General features: G+C 41.1%; 1 protein-coding gene across 4 annotated transcripts in view; it reads left to right on the top strand.

The window, feature by feature from the left end:
- DIS3L2 (DIS3 like 3'-5' exoribonuclease 2) overlaps positions 1 to 24,618 on the top strand; it is a 746,747-nt gene that overhangs the window by 186,098 nt on the left and 536,031 nt on the right. For all 4 annotated transcript variants that reach the window (XM_089680086.1, XM_089680087.1, XM_089680085.1 and 1 more), the window contains one exon: positions 1,968 to 2,069. In XM_089680086.1, the coding sequence (XP_089536212.1) occupies positions 1,968 to 2,069 (102 nt within the window). The remainder of the gene's footprint in view (positions 1 to 1,967; positions 2,070 to 24,618) is intronic.

The raw sequence follows: 24,618 nt of genomic DNA on the forward strand, positions 1-24,618 counted from the left end.
GCGCACAGGTGATCAAATACCACGGAAAGAAAGCTCTATTTCTGTGAAAAAAAGGACGTAAATTTTGTTTGGGTGCAGCATTGCATGACCGCGCAATTATCAGTTGAATTAGTGCATTAATGCAAATACCCCCTTTAACCTCAATGGGCATTGTCATTTATTCTTTTTTGAGAAATCTGGGGTCAGACTCTGGATATCTCCTCTGCCCTTACATTATCTAATCAAACCAAAATCTGTGTGATCAGATGCTTTCCCAATTTACAAATGGAGCTGTTTATATCCTGCGAAACGGAAGTGATGAAATGCTTGTAGCTTCCGAATTCTTAGGACTATAGAGATGATTGGCACCACTCTGGTCTCCAATCAGCTCTATGATCAGCTGGCAGAAACACCGGCTGCATTCTCAGGTTCCCCCAATAGCACGGGACTGCCAGAGAAGGCCGTGGAAGGCAGCGGGGGAGGGGTGGGGCATCATCTCACACTGCTTTTAAAAGAAATCCTGCAGCTAACTAGCCACTAGGATTGCTTTTACATGAAAGCCGATCGCTGGCTGAAAAAAATGATACCAGGATGCTGCCTGCAGCTGTAGGCATCATCCTGGTATAACCATTCAAAGTCCAGTGATGTATCAGTACATCGCTGATCCTTGTTGGGTGTATATGCTATGTTATTTTTTTTTCGTATGCAGCCTGTGGACCGAATGAAAAAATTAGAAGAAATCTCTGCCAGAAAAAGTGTGTGGTATGCCCACCATTAGAATATACCACTCTGCATCCACACACTTCTAATGGTGGGCACACATTAGGTCACACTGTGCCACATGCGCCAGTTCCAAGATTGAACAAATGTTTAGTGGCACGCTTGAATAAAAATTGTTCACGTATAAGTGGTACCCCATATGGAAAAAGGATGACACCAAGTCCCAAACTATCTTGCCGCTGCTCCCCATGTAGTCTGGGCATCCGGGGGGCTCCACGTAAATCCAAAACTTATAAGTATAGCCTGTTGTGCTCTCACAGGCCTTCTACATCTTGACCCCATATCTGGCACACTATCCTCAGCTAAAAGCTGAATTTTAATTGCCTGTGTAAAAGGGTCCTTACTCCAAACTCTTGTGGCCTCCTGATGAAATGTTGCACCTACAAATGATTAACTCTGCAATAGTGAGTTGTGAATGACTTGTATATCTGCCAGTGACCGTTGAATGAACTGTTAAAGGAAGTTACTTGGTGACGCTTGACAGTTGTGCTTTCACATACTGCAAACACTTGAGTCTAATCTTAAATAGAAAATCAATATCGCACAGTTATTCTAGGTCAGTGAATGTAAAAACACTACCCTTAATGAATACATAACTTGCAGAAGGAAATATGACTGAATGGGTAACATAAAAGCCAACTTCCAGCCAAAAATCAAATTGCAATTGTGCATAGGTTATCACCTGCAAGGCTTACAAACACCTGTTCATAATCCATACTGCAGTATACTCTCTCAAAGAGTGTCCTCTGTAGAAAACCTTATTTCCTGCCTTGGGGATTGGTTCCTTCATGCCCCCATGTTATCATGCCCTCTCGTAAAAATGTCGCTATTACCAATAGTGTCCACATTACGCAAGCAACAACGATACCTGAAGTAGGACCACGCTGGATGGGAATGAGATGAGAGAATGCTTGTATCCTCAATGTAAAGGGACTGCAGCTTTTAGGTGAAGAAAAAGGGCATTTAGGTAGGTGCGATCAGTTACAGGGAGGGTAATGGGAAAAGGATTTTTAGGAGGAGGGCTTTTGGAAATCATTCTGGAATTTTAAATGGTTTTATCTCAAAATGGTGTTAAATTCCATTATGTAACTTAAACCCATCCTGAAAAAAATATATCCGTTTGAAAATATTTTCTTTTAATGTAGTACTGATTTTATTTTCTGTTTTTTTTTTTTTTTTTTTTTTTTTTTTTTTTTTTTTATGTACAGGATGGTCTCAGAGACATATTTATTGATGGCGTAGAACCCCGGAACAGAGCACTGAATGGCGATGTGGTGGTTGTGAAGCTGCTTCCTCAGGACAACTGGAAGGTAAATGCTAAAATGTGATAAAATACATTTGACTGTGCTCTACCCCAAAGGTTTCTGATATTGAATGAACAAACCAGTGGCTGGTCAGCTGTTTTACATTTTGATTTGATTTTTAATCTTCCTGGATAGCCTGCTGTCATTTTCTTTGATGTAAAAATGTAACTCTCGCCAACCTAGATTTCTCTTCACTTTAGTGTAAAACATACATTTTTCATGGTTGTGTTTGCGCTTTGTATTTGGCTTATGGAGTTTGTGTGGATTGATGTGTAGGTGGTATATTTCCTGTGAAACTACCCTGGCATACTTTCAGTCATACATACCTTTTGGGCTGTAGTGAGGGTTGTTGAGATGGTCATTGTATGATTTGTATGGCATGCATTATATTTAGGAAGAATTTGGTATGGTTTGTTGAGATACTTTTAAGGAGATTTTACCCACCTCCCCCAGTCTAATTGCTAAAGTCCAGCCCTTTGCATTTTAGCTGAGCTACTTATGTTATTGGTCTGTTGGCTATACATGCATTCCTATGTGGGATCAAGTAGAGGGATTTTTGTACAGTGAAGGAAATAAGTATTTTATCCCCTTCACAAAACATGATTTAGTACTTGGTGCCAAATCCCTTGTTGGCAATCAGAGGTCAGACGTTTCCTGTAGTTGGCCACCAGGTTTGCACACATCTCAGGAGGGATTTTGGCCCACTCCTCTTGGCCGATCCTCTCCAAGTCATTAAGGTTTGGTGGCTGACATTTGGCAACTCGAACTTTCAGCTTCCTGCACAGATTTTCAATCTGATTAAGGTTTGGAGACTGGCTAGGCCACTCCAGGACCTTAATGTGCTTCTTCTTGAGCCACTCCTTTGTTGCCTTGGCCATGTGTTTTGGGTCATTGTCATTCTGGAACACCCATCCACGACTCATTTTCAATGTCCTGGCTGAGGGAAGAAGGTTCTCACCCAAGATTTGAATGTACATTGCCCCGTTCATCGTCCCTTTTGATGCGGTGCAGTTGTCCTGTCCCCTTAGCAGAAAAACACCCCCAAAGCAAAATGTTTCCACCACCATTTTTGACAGTTCGGATGGTGTTCTTGGGGTCATAGGCAGCATTCCTCCTCCTCCAAACACGATGAGTTGAGTTGATGCCAAAGAGCTCCATTTTGGTCTCATCTGACCACAACACTTTCCACCAGTCGTCCTCTGCATCATTCAGATGTTCAGTGGCAAACTTCAGACGAGCCTGGACATGTGCTTTCTTGAGCAGCGGGACCTTACGGGCACTGCAGGATTTCAATTCTTGTCAGCGTAGTGTTACCAATTGTTTTCTTGCTGACTGTGGTCCCAGCTGCCTGGAGATCATTGAAAAGATCCTCGTGTAGTTCTGGGATGATTCCTCACTGTTCTCATGATCATTGACACTCCACGAGGTGAGATCTTGCATGGTGCACCAGACCTAGGGAGACTGACAGTTGTTTTGTGTTTCTTCCATTTGCAAATGATTGTACCAACTGTTGTCACCTTCTCACCAAGCTGCTTGGTGCTAGTTTTGTAGCCCAGTCCAGCCTTGTGTAGGTCTACAATCTTGTCCCTGACATCCTTGGACAGCTCTTTGGTCTTTACCATGATGGAGAGTTTGGAATCTGATTGCTCCTGTGGACAGGTGTCTTTTATACAGGTAACAAAAAATGAGATCAGCAGCACTCCCTTTAAGAGACTGCTTGTGATCTCAGCTTGTTGCCAGTATGAAAGACACCTGGTAGCCAGAACTCCTGCTGAATGATAGGGCATCAAATACTTATTTCCCTCATGAACATGCAAATCAGTGCATAATTTGTTAGACATGCATTTCTTTTGAAATTTTTGTTGCTATTCTGTCTGTTACAGTACACTTACCATTCGATTTTTAGATTTCTTTGTGATTGGGCAAACATTCAAAATCAGTAGGGGATCAAAAACATATTTCCTTCACTGTACCTGTTTACATCTGGGAATATAGTCTTATGAAGGCTATAGGACAGTGGCATAGGTAGCTACTGTGCAAAGCCCTGCATTCAGCCAAATAAGGCTTTGCTGGGAGTAGAAATAAAGTACCCTGTTTGAGACACAGATTGCAATGAAGATATGGCAGGTGTTGCATGACCAAGGCAATAGTGATGAATGCACATGCAGAGCTTCTGCACCAACCTTTTTATCTGTGGCCATTTCTCCTCATTCCCCACAAACTAACAGGATGCAGCAGCCCAACAAATATTGATACCAGCAGATAGCAGAGAAGCTGGACAAGTTTGATTGCCTAGTTAATGACTGTCATATTGCAACAAGTACCTTCTGTCTTCTTAGTTTTCAACACATTCCATGCTTGATGCCTCAAAGCAAGAGCTTACCTTACCTTTTAGAAATTTTAGGATCATCTGATATCTACAGTCGCTAGGACAGCATGTTTTTCCCCAGCTTGTTAGAATCAAATTGATTTGGAACACTGAGACTTGGGGCTCATCTATCAATGTGCTCTTCCTAAACTGCAATAAAAATGAGTTATTTGAAGTAGGACTTTGAGTATACTCCCCGGTTTTTTACAAAAGTTGTACAAACAGAAAAAAATTAAATATAAAATTAGAAAATGTATTGAACATATATGTATTGACTAAATAAACATATTAATCTAGAAATACAATTATCTTGAGTATATAATGAGTCTTGTGATGTAGGTCAACGCATTTCACGGGAACGATTGCTTCTTCAGTTCCCGAAAATAATTTACTTGGAAATGCACATAATTAAATATATAAAATATCTCTAGAACAAAGAAAAGAGAACAAAATGAAAAACACTTAACAAACAAATATGCAAACATATCAAAATAAAGATCCTGTCTGCATGACAGAGAGCCGGTTATCATGACAAGACATATATATTATCAAACATACAATATAGCTATACATTGTGCAGTACTCTGCACAGTATATAGCTTGATGTTTTCAGGGGTGACTTCCCTTGGGCCGGCTAGCACAAAAAAGTGACATATATTCCATCTCTATTTTAAGATTTTTTTTCGATATTCTGTGCCCATTACGTCAGGGGTAAAAGTACTGCACAATATATAGCTATATTGTATGTTTTGATAATATATGTTTTACATATATTTTCTCATGATAACTGGCTCTTTATATCATGCAGACAGGGTCTTTATTTTGATATGTTTGTATATTTGTTACAAGTGTGTTTCATTGTGTTTTTTTTCTTCTCTTTGTTCTAGAGATATTTTATATATTATGTATATTTCCAAGTAAATGATTTTCAGATCCTGAAGAAGCGATAATACCTGCAAAACTTGCCGACCTACGTCACAAGACGCATTCTATACTTAGGAAAGATGCTTGTACTTATAGATTAATCTTTTTATGTTCAATAAATTTTATACATAATTTTTTTCCTGTCTGTACAAACTTTGTAAACCCCAGGGGCATACCTAAAGGCCCACTTAAAATTACCAGTTTTTAATTATTATATATATACATACATACATACATACATACATACATACATACACACCCTGTTCCAAATTTATGCAAATTATATTTTTCTCATTTACCTAAATAATTGATGTAAATAATAGTCAGCATAATTCTCATGTTGTCAACTATTAAGAGTACAGTTCAAATTTTATTGAACAAACCTAATAACAGTATTTTTTTTTAAACCTAAAAAACTTACAATACACTGTTCCAAATTATTACGCACAGTAAGTGTCAAAACACTTTATAGGTTGTAAAGAACTGAAAATTGTCATTTGTTGTGTTTGCAGCATATTTACTGAAATCAAAAGCTATTTCAATCAAACTTTCAACAACGGTTTAACTTTTTAAACATTTTAACAGGTCACATTACATTTTAACATAGGACCCCTTATTTGATAGCAGCTTCACAAGTCTTGCATCCATTGAATTTGTGAGTTTTTGGACAGTTTCTGCTTGAATTTGTTTGCAAGATGTCAGAATAGCCTCCCATAGCTGCTGTTTGGATGTAAACTGCCTCCCACCCGCATAGATCTTTTGCTTGAGGATGCTACAAAGGTTCTCAATAGTATTGAGGTCAGGGGAGGATGGAGGCCACACCATGACTTTCTCTCCTTTTATCCCCATAGCAGCCATTGATGCAGAGGTATTCTTTGCAACATGAGATGGTGCATTGTCATGCATGAAGATGATTTTATTACTGGAAAGCATAGTTCTTCCTTCTGTACCAGGGAAGAAAGTGGTCAGTCATAAACTCCACATACTTTGCAGAGGTCATATTTACACCTTCGGGGACCCTAAAGGGGCCGACCATCTCTGTTCCCATGATTCCGGCCCAAAACATGACTCCACCACCGCCTTGCTGACGTCGCAGCCTTGTTGGAACAGGGTGGCCGTCCACCAACCATCCACTATTCCATCCATCTGGACCATCCAGGGTTACACGGCACTCATCAGTGAACAGGACTGTTTGAAAATTAGTCTTCATGTATTTTTCTGTCCAATGCAGCCGTTTCTGCTTGTGAGCATTGGTTAGTGGTGGCCGAATAGGTTTATGCACAGTTGCAAGACTCTGGAGGACTCTACACCTTGATATCCGTGGGACTCCAGAGGCACCAGCAGCTTCAAATATCTGTTTGCTGCTATGTAATGGTATTTTAGCAGCTGCTCTCTTGATCCGATGCATGGATCTGGCAGAAATCTTCCTCAATGTGCCTTTATCTGTACGAACCCGTCTGTGCTCTGAATCAGCCACAAATCTCTTAATAGTGCGATGATCACGCTTGTGCTGTTCCCCTCATATTTGTTATTTAACTGTGCATTGTATCACCAATTCTTATTTCACCATGTTTGTTTCTATGTCTTGATCTGTTGCTGCCATCTGCTGGCCAGAATTTGCATGCTGCATGCCTCTGTTATAGCTAGTAAGTTTTTCCTCTGCTGGGCGTGGTTTTGGGCAAGCCTTGGTTCTGGTCACTTCCTGCAGCCATTTTATCTGCTATATAGCTGTGTGACAGGACATTCAATACCCTGGGCTTGTGAAGGCATCAGTTTTTGACCAGCAGTTACCCTCAGGAAAGATATCACAGGACAGCATCAATACCTCTACTACCTTACAGTATTGTATCACTGTTTGTCGCTGTATTTTGGACCAAATAAACCCACGCTGATTTCATTCCCGTGTATACGTTTGGATCCATCTAACCTGAACATCTGCCGGTGCGGTCTGCTCTACTGCTTGGATACGAAGGTAGGAAGTTACACAGCTATTATCAGTTATACCTTCATTCGCCTTCATGTGGGGATAGAACAACGCTTAAGTTTTCGTGAAATATCTAATGTTTTCATACCTCGTCCAAGGCATTGAACTATTTCACTCTTTTCGGCAGCAGAGAGATCCTTTTTCTTCCCCATATTGCTTGAAAGTGGTGCTCTGCTTAATGTGGTAGTAGTTTTTCCTTAAATTGGGCTCACCTGCCAATCTATCACAGGTTCCGAGATTGTTTTCAATGATCAAAAGAGCCGTGAGACACAAAGCCATCCATGAGTTAAACTGAAAAACAAAATATTTCATCTTTGTGACACTTAAATAGAATTTGCATAATAATTTGGAACAGGGTGTATATATTATATATCTATCACCCTGGGAGTTCTAATTCTATGTTTACTGCATATACCACTCCTTCCACCATATATTTGTATGAACTTCCTAAACTGCAGTTACTCCTGTCATAAATTGGCACCTGAACTGCCCTGAAAGTTTTAATCTGATAAGTGTGGAAAATAATAAAAGACCAGTTCTTAGGAGCATGTACATGCAGAAGGTAGGTGGGCGAATAAGTCTTTTGTGTTCGTTGAGGGGCACAGGAATTAAAAGGCTGTTTGGTTATAATGTACCGAAAGGAGGAAATTCGGTAAATGACACCAGTATGACTACCACAAATTTTATTACAAAAATACAAAGTTTAAAATGGCAACCCAGTGTCCCCAAAACCCTGGACAAGACCCTGAGCTACTCCCACCCCCTGAAGGGTCATTAAAGCCTGTCTGCTACTAAAGACTCTGTTCACACTGCTCCAGTGACTGAACAATATGTGCCACAATGGGCTGAGCATGTAATACACTAGTGCAGTGCCTGGCCTGGTCTGTAGACCACTGCACTCTTTTTTTCATGAACAGTAAAAGTGGCCTGTTTGCACACACTGTGAAGAACCACATTACTGCCTAGACCAAACGATGTTCATATGGCAATAGCAGTCTGATAAAGCTGAATTGCATGCATACAAGGAATGATCATAACATTCATGCTGGTGTTGATGCATGACATGGAATAGGACATACGATGGGAATAGTCTGTACAAACCCAGTTGGGTGTATGCAAGCAGGGAAGATGAATCAGATGATTGTAACAAACTGCATGAATGAGATATAGATGAGTGCCTAAAATCACTGTAGACCTAGTATGTGGAGTCCTGGATGACACTGAGCTATATAGCATGTCCAGTCTGGCAGGGCTCTCACATGTACTTGCTTGACCAAAGCAGATTTATCTGCCACTATTTCTGGAATATTTGGAATACGTTTGGCAGCCTTTGGTTTCCGAAGGTCAAAACATTGCTATACATCCTTCATTTCCCTTGATCCTGTTGAAAATCTTTGAGAATATTGAGGAATGTATTAGAGTCCCTGATTTTGTAGTAGAAGTTGCAGAAGATTTTTTTCTTCCCCCAGCATTTTGAGGTAAAAGCTGTGGCTTCACACCAAATACTTTCCAATGTGGACACGCTGACAATGTGTGCACTAATTTCTGCCTAGCAGCGCATGATGCTCCGCATACTAAACAAGTCCCTAAGAGTATTAGTCAAAAAGACTGTTTTAATCATACAGGGCACAGAAATTGCTTCTTAAACCATGGGTTATATGCTGCTACATACCCTGACAAGAGCTTTGATAGGCCCTCTCCAAGTGTAACCAAATAACTCCATTCATTTCATGATGCTTTAGTGTTTTGCTAGCGTGTTTTAGATGATGGACCACTTGTTCTAGAAGATTTCTTCTACAGGTGAAACTCGAAAAATTAGAATATCGTGCAAAAGTTCATTTATTTTAGTAATGCAACTGAAAAGGTGAAACTAATATAAGAGAGACTCCTTACATGCAAAGCAAGATAGTTCAAGTCGTGATTTGTCATAATTGTGATGATTAAGGCTTACAGCTCATGAAAACCCCAAATTCACAATCTCAGAAAATTAGAATATTACATGCAATCAATAAAACAAGGATTGTCCATAGAACAATATCGGACCTCTGAAAAGTATAAGCATGCATATGTACTCAGTTTGGATCCCTTTTGCAGCAATTACTGCCTCAATGCGAAGCTATCAGCCTGTGGCACTGCTGAGGTGTTATGGAAGACCAGGATGCTTCAATGGTCTGCATGGTCTCGTGTCTCTCATCCATTTATTGGCAATGCCCCATAGATTCTCTATGGGGTTCAGGTCAGGCGAGTTTGCTGGCCAATCAAGCACAGTAATCCCACGGTCATTGAACCAGGTTTTGGTGCTTTTGGCAGTGTGGGCAGGTGCCAAGTCCTGCTGGAAAATTAAGTCAGCATCCCCATAAAGCTAGTCTGTGGAAGTAAGCATGAAGTGCTCCAAAATCTCCTGGTAGACTGCTGCGTTGACCCTGGACTTAATTAAGCACAGTGGATCAACACCAGCAGATGACATGACTCCCCAAATCAACACAGATTGTGGAAACTTCACATTTGACTTCAAGCATCTTGCAGTGTGTGCCTCTCCATTCTTCCTCCATACTCTGGGTCCTTGGTTTCCAAATGAGATGCAAAAGTTGCTCTCATCAGAAAAGAGGACTTTGGACCACTGAGCAACAGACCAGGTCTGTTTTTCTTTAGCCCAGGTAAGACGCTTCTGACGTTGTTTGTTGTTCAGGAGCGGCTTGACAAGAGGAATACGACATTTGAAACCCATGTCCAGGATCCGTCTGTGTGTGGTAGCTCTTGATGCATTGACTCCAGCCTCAGTCCACTCCTTGTGAAAGTCCCCAACATTTTTGAATGGCCTTTTCCTGACAATGCTCTCCAGGCTGTGGTCATCCCTGCTGCTTGTGCACCTTTCTTCCACACTTTTCCCTTCCACATAACTTTCTATTAATGTGCTTTGATACAGCACTTTGGGAACATCCAACTTCTTTTGCAATTACCTTTTTGAGGCTTTCCCTCCTTATGGAGGGTGTCAATGATGATATTCTGCACAACTGTCAGGTCAGCAGTCTTTCCCATGATTGTGATTCCTACTGAACCAGACCGAGAGACCATTTAAAGGCTCAGGAACCCTTTGCAGGTGTTATGGCTTAATTAGCTGATTAGAGTGGGACACTTTGAGCCTAGAATATTGCACCTTTTCACAACTTTCTAATTTTCTGAGATTGTGGATTTGGGGTTTTCATGAGCTGTAAGCCATAATCATCACAATTTTGACAAATCACAGCTTGAACTATCTTGCTTTGCATGTAATGAGTCTTATCTCGTATATTAGTTTCACCTTTTAAGTTGTATTACTGAAATGAACTTTTGCACGATATTCAAATTTTTTGAGTTTCACCTGTATTTGCCAGATTTCCTTTCTTCTTTCCAGCTGACAATTCTGTCAGTATTTGTCTGCTTATTGCCTTCTGGCTCACTAGCAGTGTCCATATTGGTTGACCTTGGTGTATGCCTTGGGAACCATATCCAGACCCTGCAGCAGTGGGGCCAGCCTGCAATGTTTCAGGCATTGAATATTAGTCACAGGGCGTGTTTTTATACAGGTCCAAGGTTGTGGTCTATTTTATATGGCACCCACAGTGCTGCATTTACTCACTACATCCTTTTACCCTACAAGACATGCCTGAATGCTAAGCTCGTAAGCTATTTTGAAGACATGGGTCATGACGTAATCTACACTTTATCTATTGAGTATCTTGGTTTGTTTGAGCTTGTAAGGTAGCTATATTTTAAAGCATTTTCTAAAATAAAAGTTTTCCCCACCTCACTACTTGAAGGTTCTCTCAGGCTGATGTAGTGCTTATATACTCCTAATTGCACTTCCGGTTCCCATTTTCTGCCGCAATCTGATGTATTGGGCAACAGGTGAGACCGCAATTGAACAGACATAGCCACAAACATTTGGTTTTGCACCTGGGTAATGTGATTCTTTCATTCCAAAGACACTGACCAGTCCACACTTTTTGTTTGGGAAAGTCTGTTCATGCAAAATTAAATGTTAAAAGCAAATGAAATCTGTCATACAGTACAGGACTCAGACTGAGCATTCCTAGACTCTGGAGTTGTAGGCACCTACTCTCAGGTGATTGGAAACTTGAAAGCTCTTGAGTACACGCCTCTTGGGAGTCTCCCCTATAACTGTATCCCACTCTGTGAAATCTCTTCAGATTTCTTGCTAGTGTCGGAAGGTAAAAAAGCTATTTTCTTACGGAGAAATCACTCTGCTTCACTACTTTATTAGTATTCTTCAGTCATCTCCTCAGTCTTCTAATATAGCAATAAAAGGACAGCAATCGGATTAGTGAAACCTCAGTAAACCTTGTAAGCCATACCTGACTCTGCACCATGAAATGTTGCTTCCGGTACTGGATCCTACGTGGGCCTGTGCCTCAGCACTTTGCGCAATTCATGTAGTTTAGCAGTAGGGTAATAGTTTGTCCAGGTAGTACCGTGTCCTGATTGTTCGTACAAGAGCCGGATCTCTCGGCGAAAGCCTGACCTCTGCTAGGAGCACTCTATGCATTGTGCTGCCGACACAAGAACAGGTATGCAGATATGTAGCCCCCCAAGATAAAGACCCATTTCAGTGAGTCCGCAAATCTACAGACTGTCAGCAGGGGGGGGTTAAACCAGTAAAATGGAGTTGATTCGTATATGAATAGAGAAGGCACATCTTCTAAAAACAATACATGGTAACTAAAATGTAGTAATCCATGTATTATACAAAAAAAATTAATTAAAACAGCCATAGCAACACATTCCACCTCCTGATTTTTATAGCATAATATAGGAAAAATTGGAAAATTGACTGATTTTCTCAGCAGCTCTATAAACCTTTTGTCCAGAAAAGGGTGATTTGTCCCCCCTGCAAATTGTACAAAAAAATTCCCTATTTTATCCCCGTATGTTCTGGATGAATAATTTGTCCCTGGACAAGCCGCAGTTTTCTCTTACCCTAGGTTCACAGCGAAGTTTTCCGCAGCGTCTACAGAAATGCAGTACAGTCCATTTAACATGATTTCCTATGTTCATGTTCATATCTGTGTGTTTTCACCTGGTGCAGCTTTTGGAAAGGGTCAGTTTTTGTTTCTATAGACTTCAATGGAAACGCTGCAGAAAAGCATGTATTGTTTTTGCTGTGTGTTTTATGCTTTTTTGATGCGTTTTTAAATCTGCCTAGCAACAAGAAAAATATATATATATATTTTTTTTTAAAAAAGCACATCAAAAACACAGCAAAAACGCAGGTGCAAAATGCAACGCAGAAACTACTCTAACGCAACCTGCATAGGTGTGAACTTAACCTTAGGCAGGTTTAGCAATGTGTCCTTGGCAGTCTGTAAATTAGATGGATATAAAATTCTAGATGAAAGTTCATCATCCTCCAGGCCATAAGGAAACGTTCAGATTAAGGTCTACTCTAATTCAGCCATCCTCAGGAAATAGACAAACTTACACCTGCGCAAAAAAATGTGAAATGACAAAACAAAAAACAAATGCCAAAATGTTACAAAATGAATAAATGAAGAGAGCTGCCTGTCATCAGAGCTTATTTAAAGTCCAAAGATTTTCCTTGGGATTCCTGACCACTGTCCTATATTATGAACAATAAAAAATTTTAACTATTCTGCAATCAAAAATATCCATACAGTGCAGTAAAATAAACTAGAGAGCCCATGCAATCCAATTTACTGCACTAATAACACTAGGAAAGGGCTCTGTGCTAAAGTAGTCCAGTGAGTAACAATCATCCACCAAACACCACCAACTGTGCTCCTCTTCTGTATCAGCTACTCACACAGCTTACGTATGCATGTAACATTTGGTAAACCATTGAGAATCCTAAAGATACACCACTAAAGAGCTTTGGTACTGTGAACACATTTGAATAAAATGCTTTGAAGCTGTTTTGTGGTTGTAGTGACAACTGCTCCCTGGGACGAGATGGTTCAGGGCAATCTACAAATCTGTCTGTCCTTGGGCAGATTGTAGTTGATTTGAGAGAAGAAATCAGTGAGGAGGTAGAGTTTTGAACCCCATTTTCTACCCCTTTGAAGCTGAAAATTTAAACCACAGGTCTGAGACCTTTAATGCAGAGAGAATCAAAACAGACACCCCCCCCCCCCACCCATTTGTGTGCAGCAGACCCATCACTGGAAAGAAGGCTTTGGGGAAGACATAGTGGACCTTGTACGCCAAGCCCTACACCCAAAGGAAGGGCTGAACTTCCTGAAGGAAGGGGGAGGGTGGTTGGAGAGGAACTTTCCTTGTGTGACATCTTTGATGAATTTAAGTGCATTACAAAAAGACATCCTCCTTCAGAGGGAATATGTGTGAGGCGTCTTAGAGGCAGCTTCAACAGACCAGACTGAGCCATGAGATTCTGCACAAGTGAATGGACATTAGAGTGATTCTGGAAATTTGTGTCATTACTTGCTCTAGGGCACCTACACATAAGAACAGAGCAAAAGGGACTTGCTCAATTAGGGCACAGTCCTAAAATACAGGATCATGTTGGTTGCTCATTGCTCTAGCCCAGTTGGCTGCAGTTTGACAGAAACCACAGTGATAATTGTTTGCTGAGTTCAGCCCAAAAATGTAAAAAGTATTTAAAAGGATCTAAAAACTGCCTATCTGCAGAATGTTTGGATGAAGGAACATCTCCAATTGGTACCGTGAGATGTTTAAGCCTGAGACAACAGGGTCAACTACTGGAACACACCACTTTTTAGTGAACGCTTTTCTGCTGAACAGAGTTCAGCAATCATTTGGGGGCACATGTTCCATCTTAACCTTAAATCTATCCTAACTACCACAGTAAGTAAGCTTTTATCTGGGGTTCTTTAGAACTGCTTCACCTCTTGTGATGGGTTATGCTCCCTATCTATTCAAACATCAGTGAAGAGATTGCATTGCTGCAAAAAGCACCACACTTGGTGGTGCAATTTTATTAGACTCTTATTTACATCCTGAATATTCATATCCTGGGTGTTCTGTAGATTGTTTACTAAAAGGCTCTGAGACTAATTCTTTTAACTATTTGCCCAACTGCTAATGCGCTCACTTCTCATTCACTCTATTACAGCATTTTTCCCAGTTCCAGGTTCATGGACAGACTTTTATTTTCACCCCTCAGGTGCCCTTCCATGAGAACTCCTCTTGTACTGTTTTCACCATACAGGGTCACTAGGATTATATGGGGAGGCTAGCTATGCTACTTATAGCCCTTTTGACCCTTATTGCCATAACACATCATCCTGGCCTACAGCCATCAGACTGTGCTCTGAGCTCTGACATGTCCTTCCTTGTAGCAGGGTTGCGGATTATCAATGTTCACGTCCTATGTGCTGACTACTCATTCTTCTCTCACCATCTCAAAAACATTTTCTTATGGTTGACTTCATTCTCCTGCTTTGTATTGGAATGGTTGATCATATTGTCAGTGCGGGACCACCACCTGTTCCTCTGTTCATGTTTACATAACTTTTTTGCTTAACTGTTTTTGATAGGTGGCTGTTTTGAGCCTCTGATGTGTGCTTCGGCTGCAAAGTGCTTTTGCTGTCAACTCTATCTGGGTCTGTTGACCCTTCTTGGTTTTTCCCTGTCGATCTGTTGCTGCTGTTTTGGCTATTTTGCTGCCCACCCGTTTGACTTATGGCTTGGGGGCATCCTGTAAATTCCATATCTCGGAGTACAGTATAGGACACAAACCCCTCCCCTTTTCTCTGTGGTTTTCTGTACTACTTAAAAACTGGAGCCTCAGAGTGGTCAGGGTTATATGAATAAATTGGGGGCGATCCAAGGAAAGCTTTAGCCAGTGTCCAGTCATCTTAAGGTAATGATATATAACCCCTGGTCTTGGTCTGTTCTGTACTGTACACCAAGATATTGAATTTACATGTACATCAAAATGCCTATTCTGCACGTAAACACAGATTGTGCAGTGTAAGACTACTTGCTCAACTCTTCTGGGAGAAAAATATTTTAAGAAGAAATGGACCATTCCTTTCATTCATTTCTCATTAAAAAGGATAATACTCTCTTAAGGCTCAGAACAACATGGTTCACAGACTTGGGCTTACTCAGATGTATGGCAGACGAGCCTTGGCTTATTCCAAACAGACCAGATCTACTGGCCCAAGGCACCTTATTTATCCTGCTTCTCAGTTGCTGGCTTTTCCGGCAAGGCTGTTGAAACCCAAGTGCTAAAGGATAGAGATTTTTTTCATACACTTATTCCCACCTTACTCGGAGCAATAAAGGCCATCTCCCATAAGAATTACCATTGCATGCGGAAGGCTTGCTTTTCCAGGTGTTGGGACATGAGTCCCGGGGACTACCCTCACTCATATTTTGGCCTTTCTTCACTCTGGTATTTACAAGAGTACCCTCAAGGGGCAGGTTTTTGTTTCATCTATTGTTCCAGAAACCTCTTGCCTTACAGTCTCTCAAGACCTTCCTTCAGGGAGTTGCTCACATAAATCCCCCATTTCCACTTCCTATGTCACTTTGGGATCCAAGCTTGGTACTCTCTGTACTTCAGAGACCTCTCTTTGAACCAGTTAGAGAGATTCTATTGGTATAATTCCACTTGTAAGGTTCAATTCCTGGTAGCAGTTACTTCTGTTTTAGGTGTGTTTCTGAATTAGAAGCGCATTATTGTAAAGAGCCTTTCTTTTGTCTTGCACATAAGGTAGTTTTGGGATCAAAAACCTTCCTACCCACGGTCGTCCCTTTGTTCCACCTCAATGAGGACTTTGTGAATTCTTCCCTTTTTTTTTTTTTTTTGTCCTACCCCAAAACCTGATGAAACTGTCCTACATTGCCTGGATGTGGTTAGGGCTGTCAGGGTCTACCCGAAACCTGCAACCTCTGTTTGCAAAACTGTCCTGTCTCACATTCCGCCTTTGCTAGGGGAATCAGGCATACCCCTAGGGGCAGATTTCCTCCTCTCTCTAAAACCATTTCACCAGGGTTGTTGGTGTCTTTTGGGCTTTTCGGCATCGGGCATCTGCTTCCCAGATTTGAAAGACCACCACCTGGTACTGTTCTCTCACATTTTTGAGGTTTTTTTACTTGGTGTATTTTCAGGCATTGGCTAGTAACCGCGTCAGAGTGCTGGTAATGGCTTTTTTTTTTTTAATTTTTGTTCGAGTTCTTAACTTTTATTTTCATGTGGGTCTATAGTTCTATTTATCTTGGTTGCCTACCTTCAGTTTTTTTCTTGGATACATCCCATTCAAAGTAATCTGAGCCATTAAAGAGCCACTGGATTACTTTTTACACATGGTGGCAGGGGGTCGGTCCCTCCCCTTGCCGCCACCTTTACCTGGCTTGTCCATGCAAGCCTGGTAAGGATGCGACTACTGGTATCCTGTTCCTGAGACACAGTGCGAGGAACGCATGTTTGTCTTGCGGAAACAAGATGTTACTGGCTTGAACAAGCATCGGATCACACTGAGCTTTGTGATCCGATTCTTTGAAGGACAGAGGAGACATCTGGGGTCTAATAGATCCCAGATGTCTCAGTAAAGGGAACTTGGCACTACCTATTTCTATGACAAGGAACGTTTACATTCCTTGTGATAGCAATAAGTGTTAAAAATAAAATGGACAGTGTTTAAAAAAAAAAATTTCCTCTGTCCCATTGTGCTTGCACACAAAGGCAAACGCTTGCATCGGTCCCATACACATGTAAATGGTGATCGCACCACTCGTGTGGTATCGCTGTGAACTTCATAGAGCACAATAATTCTAGAACCAGACTAAACTGGTAACCTGTAATGGCTTTTAAAGCTCCTATGGAGATTTTTAGGTACCATAGTTTGGTGCCATTCCACAGGCGTACACAGTTTTAAAGCATGACATGTTTGGTATCTATTTACGTGGCGTTCACATCCTATATTTTACAAAAAAAATGGGTGTTATATTGTGTTTTTTTGTACATTATAATTCATTAAAGTGTGTTTTTTCAAAAAAATTTGTTTGAAAAACTGCTACGCAAATACCGTGTGGCATAAAGACATGCAACACCCACCCCAACCCATTTTATTCTCTGTGGCCTCTGCTTAAAATATATATATTTGGGGGTTCTAAGTAGTTTTCTAGAAATAGTTACACTGTACATGTAGGAGAGGAATGTCAGAAATGGCCCAGACTGGAAGTGATTTAAAAAAGGGGTTGCTTTTTGTTCGATTTCGTAGTGAATGGACAAAAGAAAACCACATTGTTAGTTTTTTTTTTCTTTTTTTCAAGAAGTGTTTTCCCTGCTTCTTTAAATTTTCTCGTCACTGTAGTTGAAAACAAATTATAATTTGACCCAAACAATGATTGGAAAATTGAATCAACGATCGAACGTAATTCTACTAGTATATAACAAACTTTTTAGTCTGAAATCCTCTCCATTCCCTCCACTGGGACATAGTATGCTGACAATGGCATCTGCTGCTGTCAGAATGCTCAGTTCAGTGGCTGCAGCCACTGGTTGACGGAAACATTTAAAGCATGTCCTTCAACAGAAGTAAAAAAAAAAAAAACAAATCCACTTCTGTCAAGCAGTGGAGCCCATGTACAGTTTACCACCAGCTTAGTGCCAAACTCTGCGCAAAGAAAAAATGAATGCCATGCAGTGGGGCTGCTTTTGCACTACAAGGGCTAGTAGCTTGTTTTTGTCTAGGGGTGAGGAGCAACAATTTTACTTACCTCCACTTCCCCAGCAGGTGGCATTTTCTCTCTGTCTGGGGTAGACTGTCTCTTGGAGTCCTCTTGTCCAGTGCAGGGCTATGGACACTGTTCTGGTCTAGGTGACATCAGGACCCTAGACTGATTGATTGTGCAGATGTTGCAGGGACCAGTCTAGCTACGATTTTGTGCTTTATTTACCTAGACATAACCCCAGACTGGGGCTTTATTCATTTTACTGCAAGGTCCGTACATATTTATAAGGACTGGAGGGGGGTGGGGTACACACGTACATACACACACACCCTGCTGCCCCCAAGAGTGTGTATATCTGACAAGCCGAAAGTCGGATGGATGCGATCTGGCAGTTGCTCGATTGCTTCCAACACCCCCCCGCTTCCCCAGTAACCACGTAATAGCAGCTCTGGCAGCGAAAGGGTTACAACTGATATCTTAAATAGTTGCTGTGTTTCATTAGATGAGGAATACTCTTCTCTCCCCGTTCCCTCTAATCCCTTTTACCATCTCTGTGCTGCTATGTTTTGTAGCCTGGTTTAGCACATTCCTATGTACATGCACTTGCTCCATTGTCTGCTATACATCATTGCTTTGGCCCATCTTCCTCATGGAAACGGCAATAAAGCATGCCAGCCAAATGTGTGTTGCCCACTAGGGGTGTATATGAATGAAATACATTTGTGAAATTTCAGCTGTCGTTTGCCTCCATTCACTTGAACATTGTAGGATCACTAGTCTGTTTTTAACAAAAATGTGACAATATTGCCTTTTATGGGTTTTGGCCAGCAGAGCTAAAATGGTCTAACTGACCTTCACAAAAAAATGTCAATGGTACCTGTTACTGTTCTTTTGTTTTTTTTTTGTTCAAATGCCCAAAAATTTGCTGAAACCGTTAACTTACTGTGCATAGAAAAGGAACTACTTTGTCCAGTTAATTTGCTCATAATAAAATATCACAAACACTGGCAATGCATGAAAGGGAACAACACAATGGAGTCTGAACTGGTAGCAGGTTACTGTAGAGTATGCTATGCGAGGAAGTTTTTTATGTTCAAGTGGGGCATTGATGTGAGGCTTGTTGGAGCCATCAGTGTTCCTTAGTGCTTTTGTATTGTCTTTGTATCATTCTTTAATATGACAGTAGCAGCATTTTGTTATGACTATGGTACAATTCTAATTACTATTAGTCACAATGAGTTTGTTTTTGAGCACAGAGTAGCTTAGGCGAACATCCTCTTATGAACGTGGGACAATGTAATATTTGGATGCTATACATGCTTCATTTTCTTTTTAATGTTCCTTCTGCTGGTGGAGAAGTTTAAAGCTGAATTCTAGATATGGGTATCTTAAAAGAGAAATGTGTTGTGTTTTTTTTTTTTTTTTCCTTCCGAAATTATACTTGCCTAGCGGGATGCAGCATCGGTCTCCACCTGGCTCTAAGGGTGAGAACTCGGTGATCAAATGATTGCTGAGTTCTCCAAGCTGCCGTGAGCACAGAGCCGTGACTGTCAGTCACTGCTGTCTGCTCTGCCCCTCCCGCACTCACTAGAGCGCTGGGCTGTGGAGGGGGAGGGAGTGGACAAGCCAGGTTCCTCTCCAGACACTGGGGTGGATCCTGACTTAAAAGTCAGTATCTTGCTTCAGCCTGGCCTGGCTGAGTGACGTCAGCTGACCGTGTGCTGTCAGCTGATAACGGGTCACAGGAGTGCAGAACAAACAGTGATTAATGAACCTTTTATCATACTGTACAGGACACATGCAAATCATTCATAGACCTAAAGTATGATATAGACTTGTACCTTCAGGTTATCGCACACTGGCAAACTTTTGAGGACATGCCCCCTGGGCACAGCCCCTATAATCCTGCCTTACTCTGAGTTTTTTGCTGGTTTCCTAGAGTGATGGACCTATTCACAGAAATCCCTTAGTTAAAAAAAAAAGAAAAGAAAAGTGGTTTTAACAGCAGTGCACCCAGGTCAGAGCAACATCTGCAAACTTTGGGAGCTGTCCCAGACACCATGCTATAGGGACAGCCTGTAATATCTACTTAGGCACTGGATCTTGCATGGACACTCACCTTGGCACTTATTGCAGGGTGCTGTACAAGTCCAGGGCCATAGTCCCATCTGTATGGAATCCAGTGCCTGAAGGCACCTTTGGGGTTTGTTCACTGTGACTGGTTTAGCCTGGATTTCATATGCAGTTCAGCATTGTAGACCGTTAGGACAGGGTCACACTGTATGCTTCTAACCATTACTGTTAGACTGGGGCAATATTTGATTTGTATTCCTTACTTTTCAGGTTTGGTGCTAAAACTCAGCCACTTAGAGCTTGGTCTAACGTGGATGACTAGGTGTGACATTTTTACTTTTATTTCAGCATAGAGCCCTTTATAAGGTCCTTGGGCACTTACTCCTGCCCTTTTGCCATGTAGACTTCTCTACAGGATGGTCTGTTTCCAGGTTGCTGCATTCACCTTCTTGGACACACCTTGTATTGCGCACCCTACTCTGTGTGTAGCCCATAGGGAAATACCCTCTTGTGTAGCTATGGTGGAGACCAGGCAAAAGGAAGCCATTGCAAAACTGCAGGTAAGCATTCTGCCAAAGGCTTTCACAACACAATCTCAGTGACGATCTGCCTCTTGCATCGGAGCAGGAGCTCCCTCTAATACTGTTCTCCATCAGATTGTCACATTTTCCGGCACATAACAAATGGCTTCTTTGACAAAAGCAGAATTTCTGCATTTATGTCACGATTCCTTGGACAGATGACAGCCTTCATACAGCTGTCTTTGCGAAGGGCTTAAAAATGCCATGCCTCCTCCTAAGATGAGACATACAGGAGGGAATGATGAAGACATTGAGGCAGTATTGAAAGAGGCTGTAGTGAAGGGGGAGATGCATGCTAACCTGGCTCCACACTGCCATCCAGAAGAACTTTGGCATTTTGCAGCTTGATTCTCCTCCATCTCGCAGTGCATCTTTGCGTAAAGAGGCCTGAAAAATCTTTCAAAGCGCTCTTTTTTACATGAACAGATAGCATGTTGCAGTCTGTGATTGGATCACTCCAGACATGATCTCTTGCCCTACAACCCACCTGCACCCCCAATCTTTTGCTGAACTCTATCCAGTGGAAAAAAGGTTGACAAAGAATTGATCTGTTCTGATAGATGATCCTGCCATCTTGATGTATATTATGCTTTAAAAGTGTTTTTTTTTTTTTTTTTTTTGGGACACGGTTTTGCACTTTGATTCATTATTCAGGAAGTGTATCTTGTTGGTATATTTACACTGGTTTAATACAGTGAGATACGGTGAAGTTTTGAGTGCATTGTTGCATTACATGCGTTGCAGCATGTCAATTTTGTGTTGTGTACGCTGCACTTTTTAGTTTAATAGTGTGTGGTGTATACACAAGCCATGTCGGCAGCAAGCAGCCTGTTTTACATCTGTGGGTTGTGCAGAGCGTGTTGCGTTGTAAAAAAAACACACACACCTGTGTGCAGCAGCCCTCTCAGCTCCCCTAATACTTGCCTGAGCCCCATCACGATGCAATGATGTACACGAAAGCCTCAGCTTTCCGGGTACACCTTCCTCATTGGCTGAGACAGCAGCAGAAGTCATTGACTTCCACTGCTGTCAATCACAGCCATTGAGCCAATGAGGTGAGAGAGGGGGCAGGGCCGAGCCATGGCTCTCTGTGAATGGGTATGCAGAGCAGTGGCTCAGGAACGCCCCTGCTTTGGTGTACCCATAGCAACCTGCTTGCTCTGGGGGCACTCTCATTTTTTTCTATCAAAATGAGACCAATGTGAATAAACACTTTAATGTAACACTTTGTTTAAGTTACAGCACATGATGACTTTGCATTTTTCTATGGCTTATAAAGTTAAATACAATTCCTTACCAACATGTTAAATAATCTCAACTGTTTTTATAGACTGCTGAATAATTTATATGTTAAAATATATGTAAATCCTCACTTTGTTAAACAACCCATTCTGTTTTAAAATAGAAATGAAAGACAAAACATTTGTGTATAGATATAGAAAAAATTAAATACCCTCTTTTTCCCCATTTTCTGAGTGATGACATACCCTCTAAGCTCCTTATGCATCTGAGAATAGAGAGCTGGGAGAAGAAACAGCAGGACACTGAACTTCCCAGTGAATGGCTGTGCAGGGGGTGTGTGTGAGCATGTCTGATCATTGGAGAGCACACAGAGTTCCCAGAACAGCTAGAGAATTGACCACGCTGTGTTCTCATGCCTAGTGTAGTCTGTTTTTAGCAGGAAAGCAAAGGGACTGACAGGAACACCAGGGATTTCGCACAAAGGAAGCAATATGAAGAGAGCAGGATGCTTTTTCATACAATTACATGGTGCAGCAGTCATGTATCAGGAATATATGTTGGGTTTACATACTCTTCAAACAGTGCCTGAATGCATATGTAATCCCCTATAAAATGTGCATCTATCTATCTGCAAACCTGTATGTACTGATATAGCTGCCATTGCTCACCACCTTATGTGCTTTGAGTTATTCCTGAGAAATCTCGGAGGGTTGGGGTGGGGGAGGGGGTACTTCTCAGAGCTTGATGCCAGTGGATTTATGTAAGTAGCCATTTTCAGGAAGACTCCAGTAATCTAGCAGCCTCCATATTTCTCACAGTACAGATTTCCTTTAGGTCCAGTTCACATTAGAACGTGCTGTAATGCATGCTGCAGCACATTCCCTTGTGGAGCCCATTTGTAAAATGCACCTGAACGCATGAGATCTGGGGCAGGCTGCTTTTTTTATTTCTCAACACACTGCAACAATGTGCACAGGACACATTGAATGACACTTCACCAACTCACACTGTTTAGCATGCGTTATCACAATGCAGCTGAGGTGAATGCCTCCTAACTGAGGAGGTTCTATGTACTAGATTTATTTTTTGTTAAACTCTGCATCATCAAGCACACTAAAGTCAGTATGACCTGAAAGCAAGTGTTGTAGCCCATATGCTGTTCTCTATCTTATCACAAATGCTTCCTAATACTTCCTGACATGATTTATATTGTTGCAGTGAAGGGCTTGTGAAAAGAAATGGCAGCATAAGTGAAATTTGTTTTGCCAAGTTCCCTGTGCTGTCATTTGAAGCCATCATGTGTTTTTCCCATGGGTGTTCCCCCAGCTGTGAGAGATAAGACTGGGCCACCACACCTTCCTGGGACAAAGGATGGGCAGGGACCAAAGATGATTTCCTTCAAAGGGACACATGGACTCCAAAGCCATTTTTCCTGGAATTACTGACAGGAAAACCCCTGCTGTAGTTCACAAAGTATGGCACAGTGCCCTGGATGAGTTGGTCATGCATTTGTATTTAAAGAAACACTTTTGTTGGTATAAAAATTTTCCACTAAGCAATGTATTTTACATTGTATATGAGAACCTATATATAAAGTAAAAGCGGAGATTTTCAATCAGCATGGACTATTTTTAATTCTTTTACTGCTAGTGTTGGCAAATAGGAAAGTGTATTGTATTTGCTTGTTATTTTTTTGTTCAGTTAATTCCTAGTTTTGAGACCTAGGCAAATTATTGCATACATCCTAGGTGTCTTCAGGAGGGGAAGAGGGGTTTCCTCAGCTATATAATTCTCTTGCCTGCCTGAGCTACAGGCAGATGGATTCCAGAAAGAAAATGCTACATGAATCATCTCTCCTTACTTGAGATGGCCACAACCAGAAATGCTTGAGGGTGTTTTTCAAAGTTATTACAAAAAAAAAAAAATAAAATAAAGCATATAGGCTTTGATGGACGGGTGAGTTTGCTCTATCTATATATATATATATATATATATATATATATATATATATGGAATTAAATAGTGGTGTTTAGTTTTGTGGTGCTCAAATGCAGAGTAGTTCCACTTTAGCATGTGCAAAAAGAATTGGCAAAGTGCAGATTTGGTCTTCTTTCTGAAAAGGCAAATAGCATGGCAGTCATACCTGATCTGGCTTCAGTGATTTGAGTTGGTGTCCTGCAGGTTGCCTGCAGCCAGGGGAGTTGGATCAAAGTTAGAACCCCTTATTTTCTTGTACCCTCTGAGTCAGTGATGCAGTGAAGATTGAAGCCTTTAGATCAGCAGGACTGCCAAGCAACTATAGCATTTTTTAGTACGTAGGAGAGATCTATAATGGCAACTTCTATATTTCTCTTGGCTCAGAAGTTAAAATTATCCCCAACAAAAGTGCAGACAAAAGCAGTTAGAACATTTTATGCATTTGAAAGTGGCCCCCTCTTTAATCAGTTTTTCATGCACATTGCCTAGTTTTGTCTAAAGCATATGTGTCTGTAACTTTATAGAGCAATACACTTTAGAAGCAAACTCTTACGATTTGTTTCTCATGTTGAAAAATTAAAAAAAAATTTAGGTGCATGCTTTCAGGTTAAACCGTTGTGTATAATCTCTGAGCTGTTTTGACTCCAAACACTCTTAAATATTTTGTTTGTCTTTTACTGCAAATCTTGTGTACATGTTGAATAAACTTGTTGCACGTTGTGATAC

Source organism: Staurois parvus, unplaced genomic scaffold (assembly GCF_062004578.1).
Source record: "Staurois parvus isolate SC_StPar_1 unplaced genomic scaffold, SC_StPar_1.0 ptg000235l, whole genome shotgun sequence".
NCBI lineage: Eukaryota > Metazoa > Chordata > Amphibia > Anura > Ranidae > Staurois > Staurois parvus.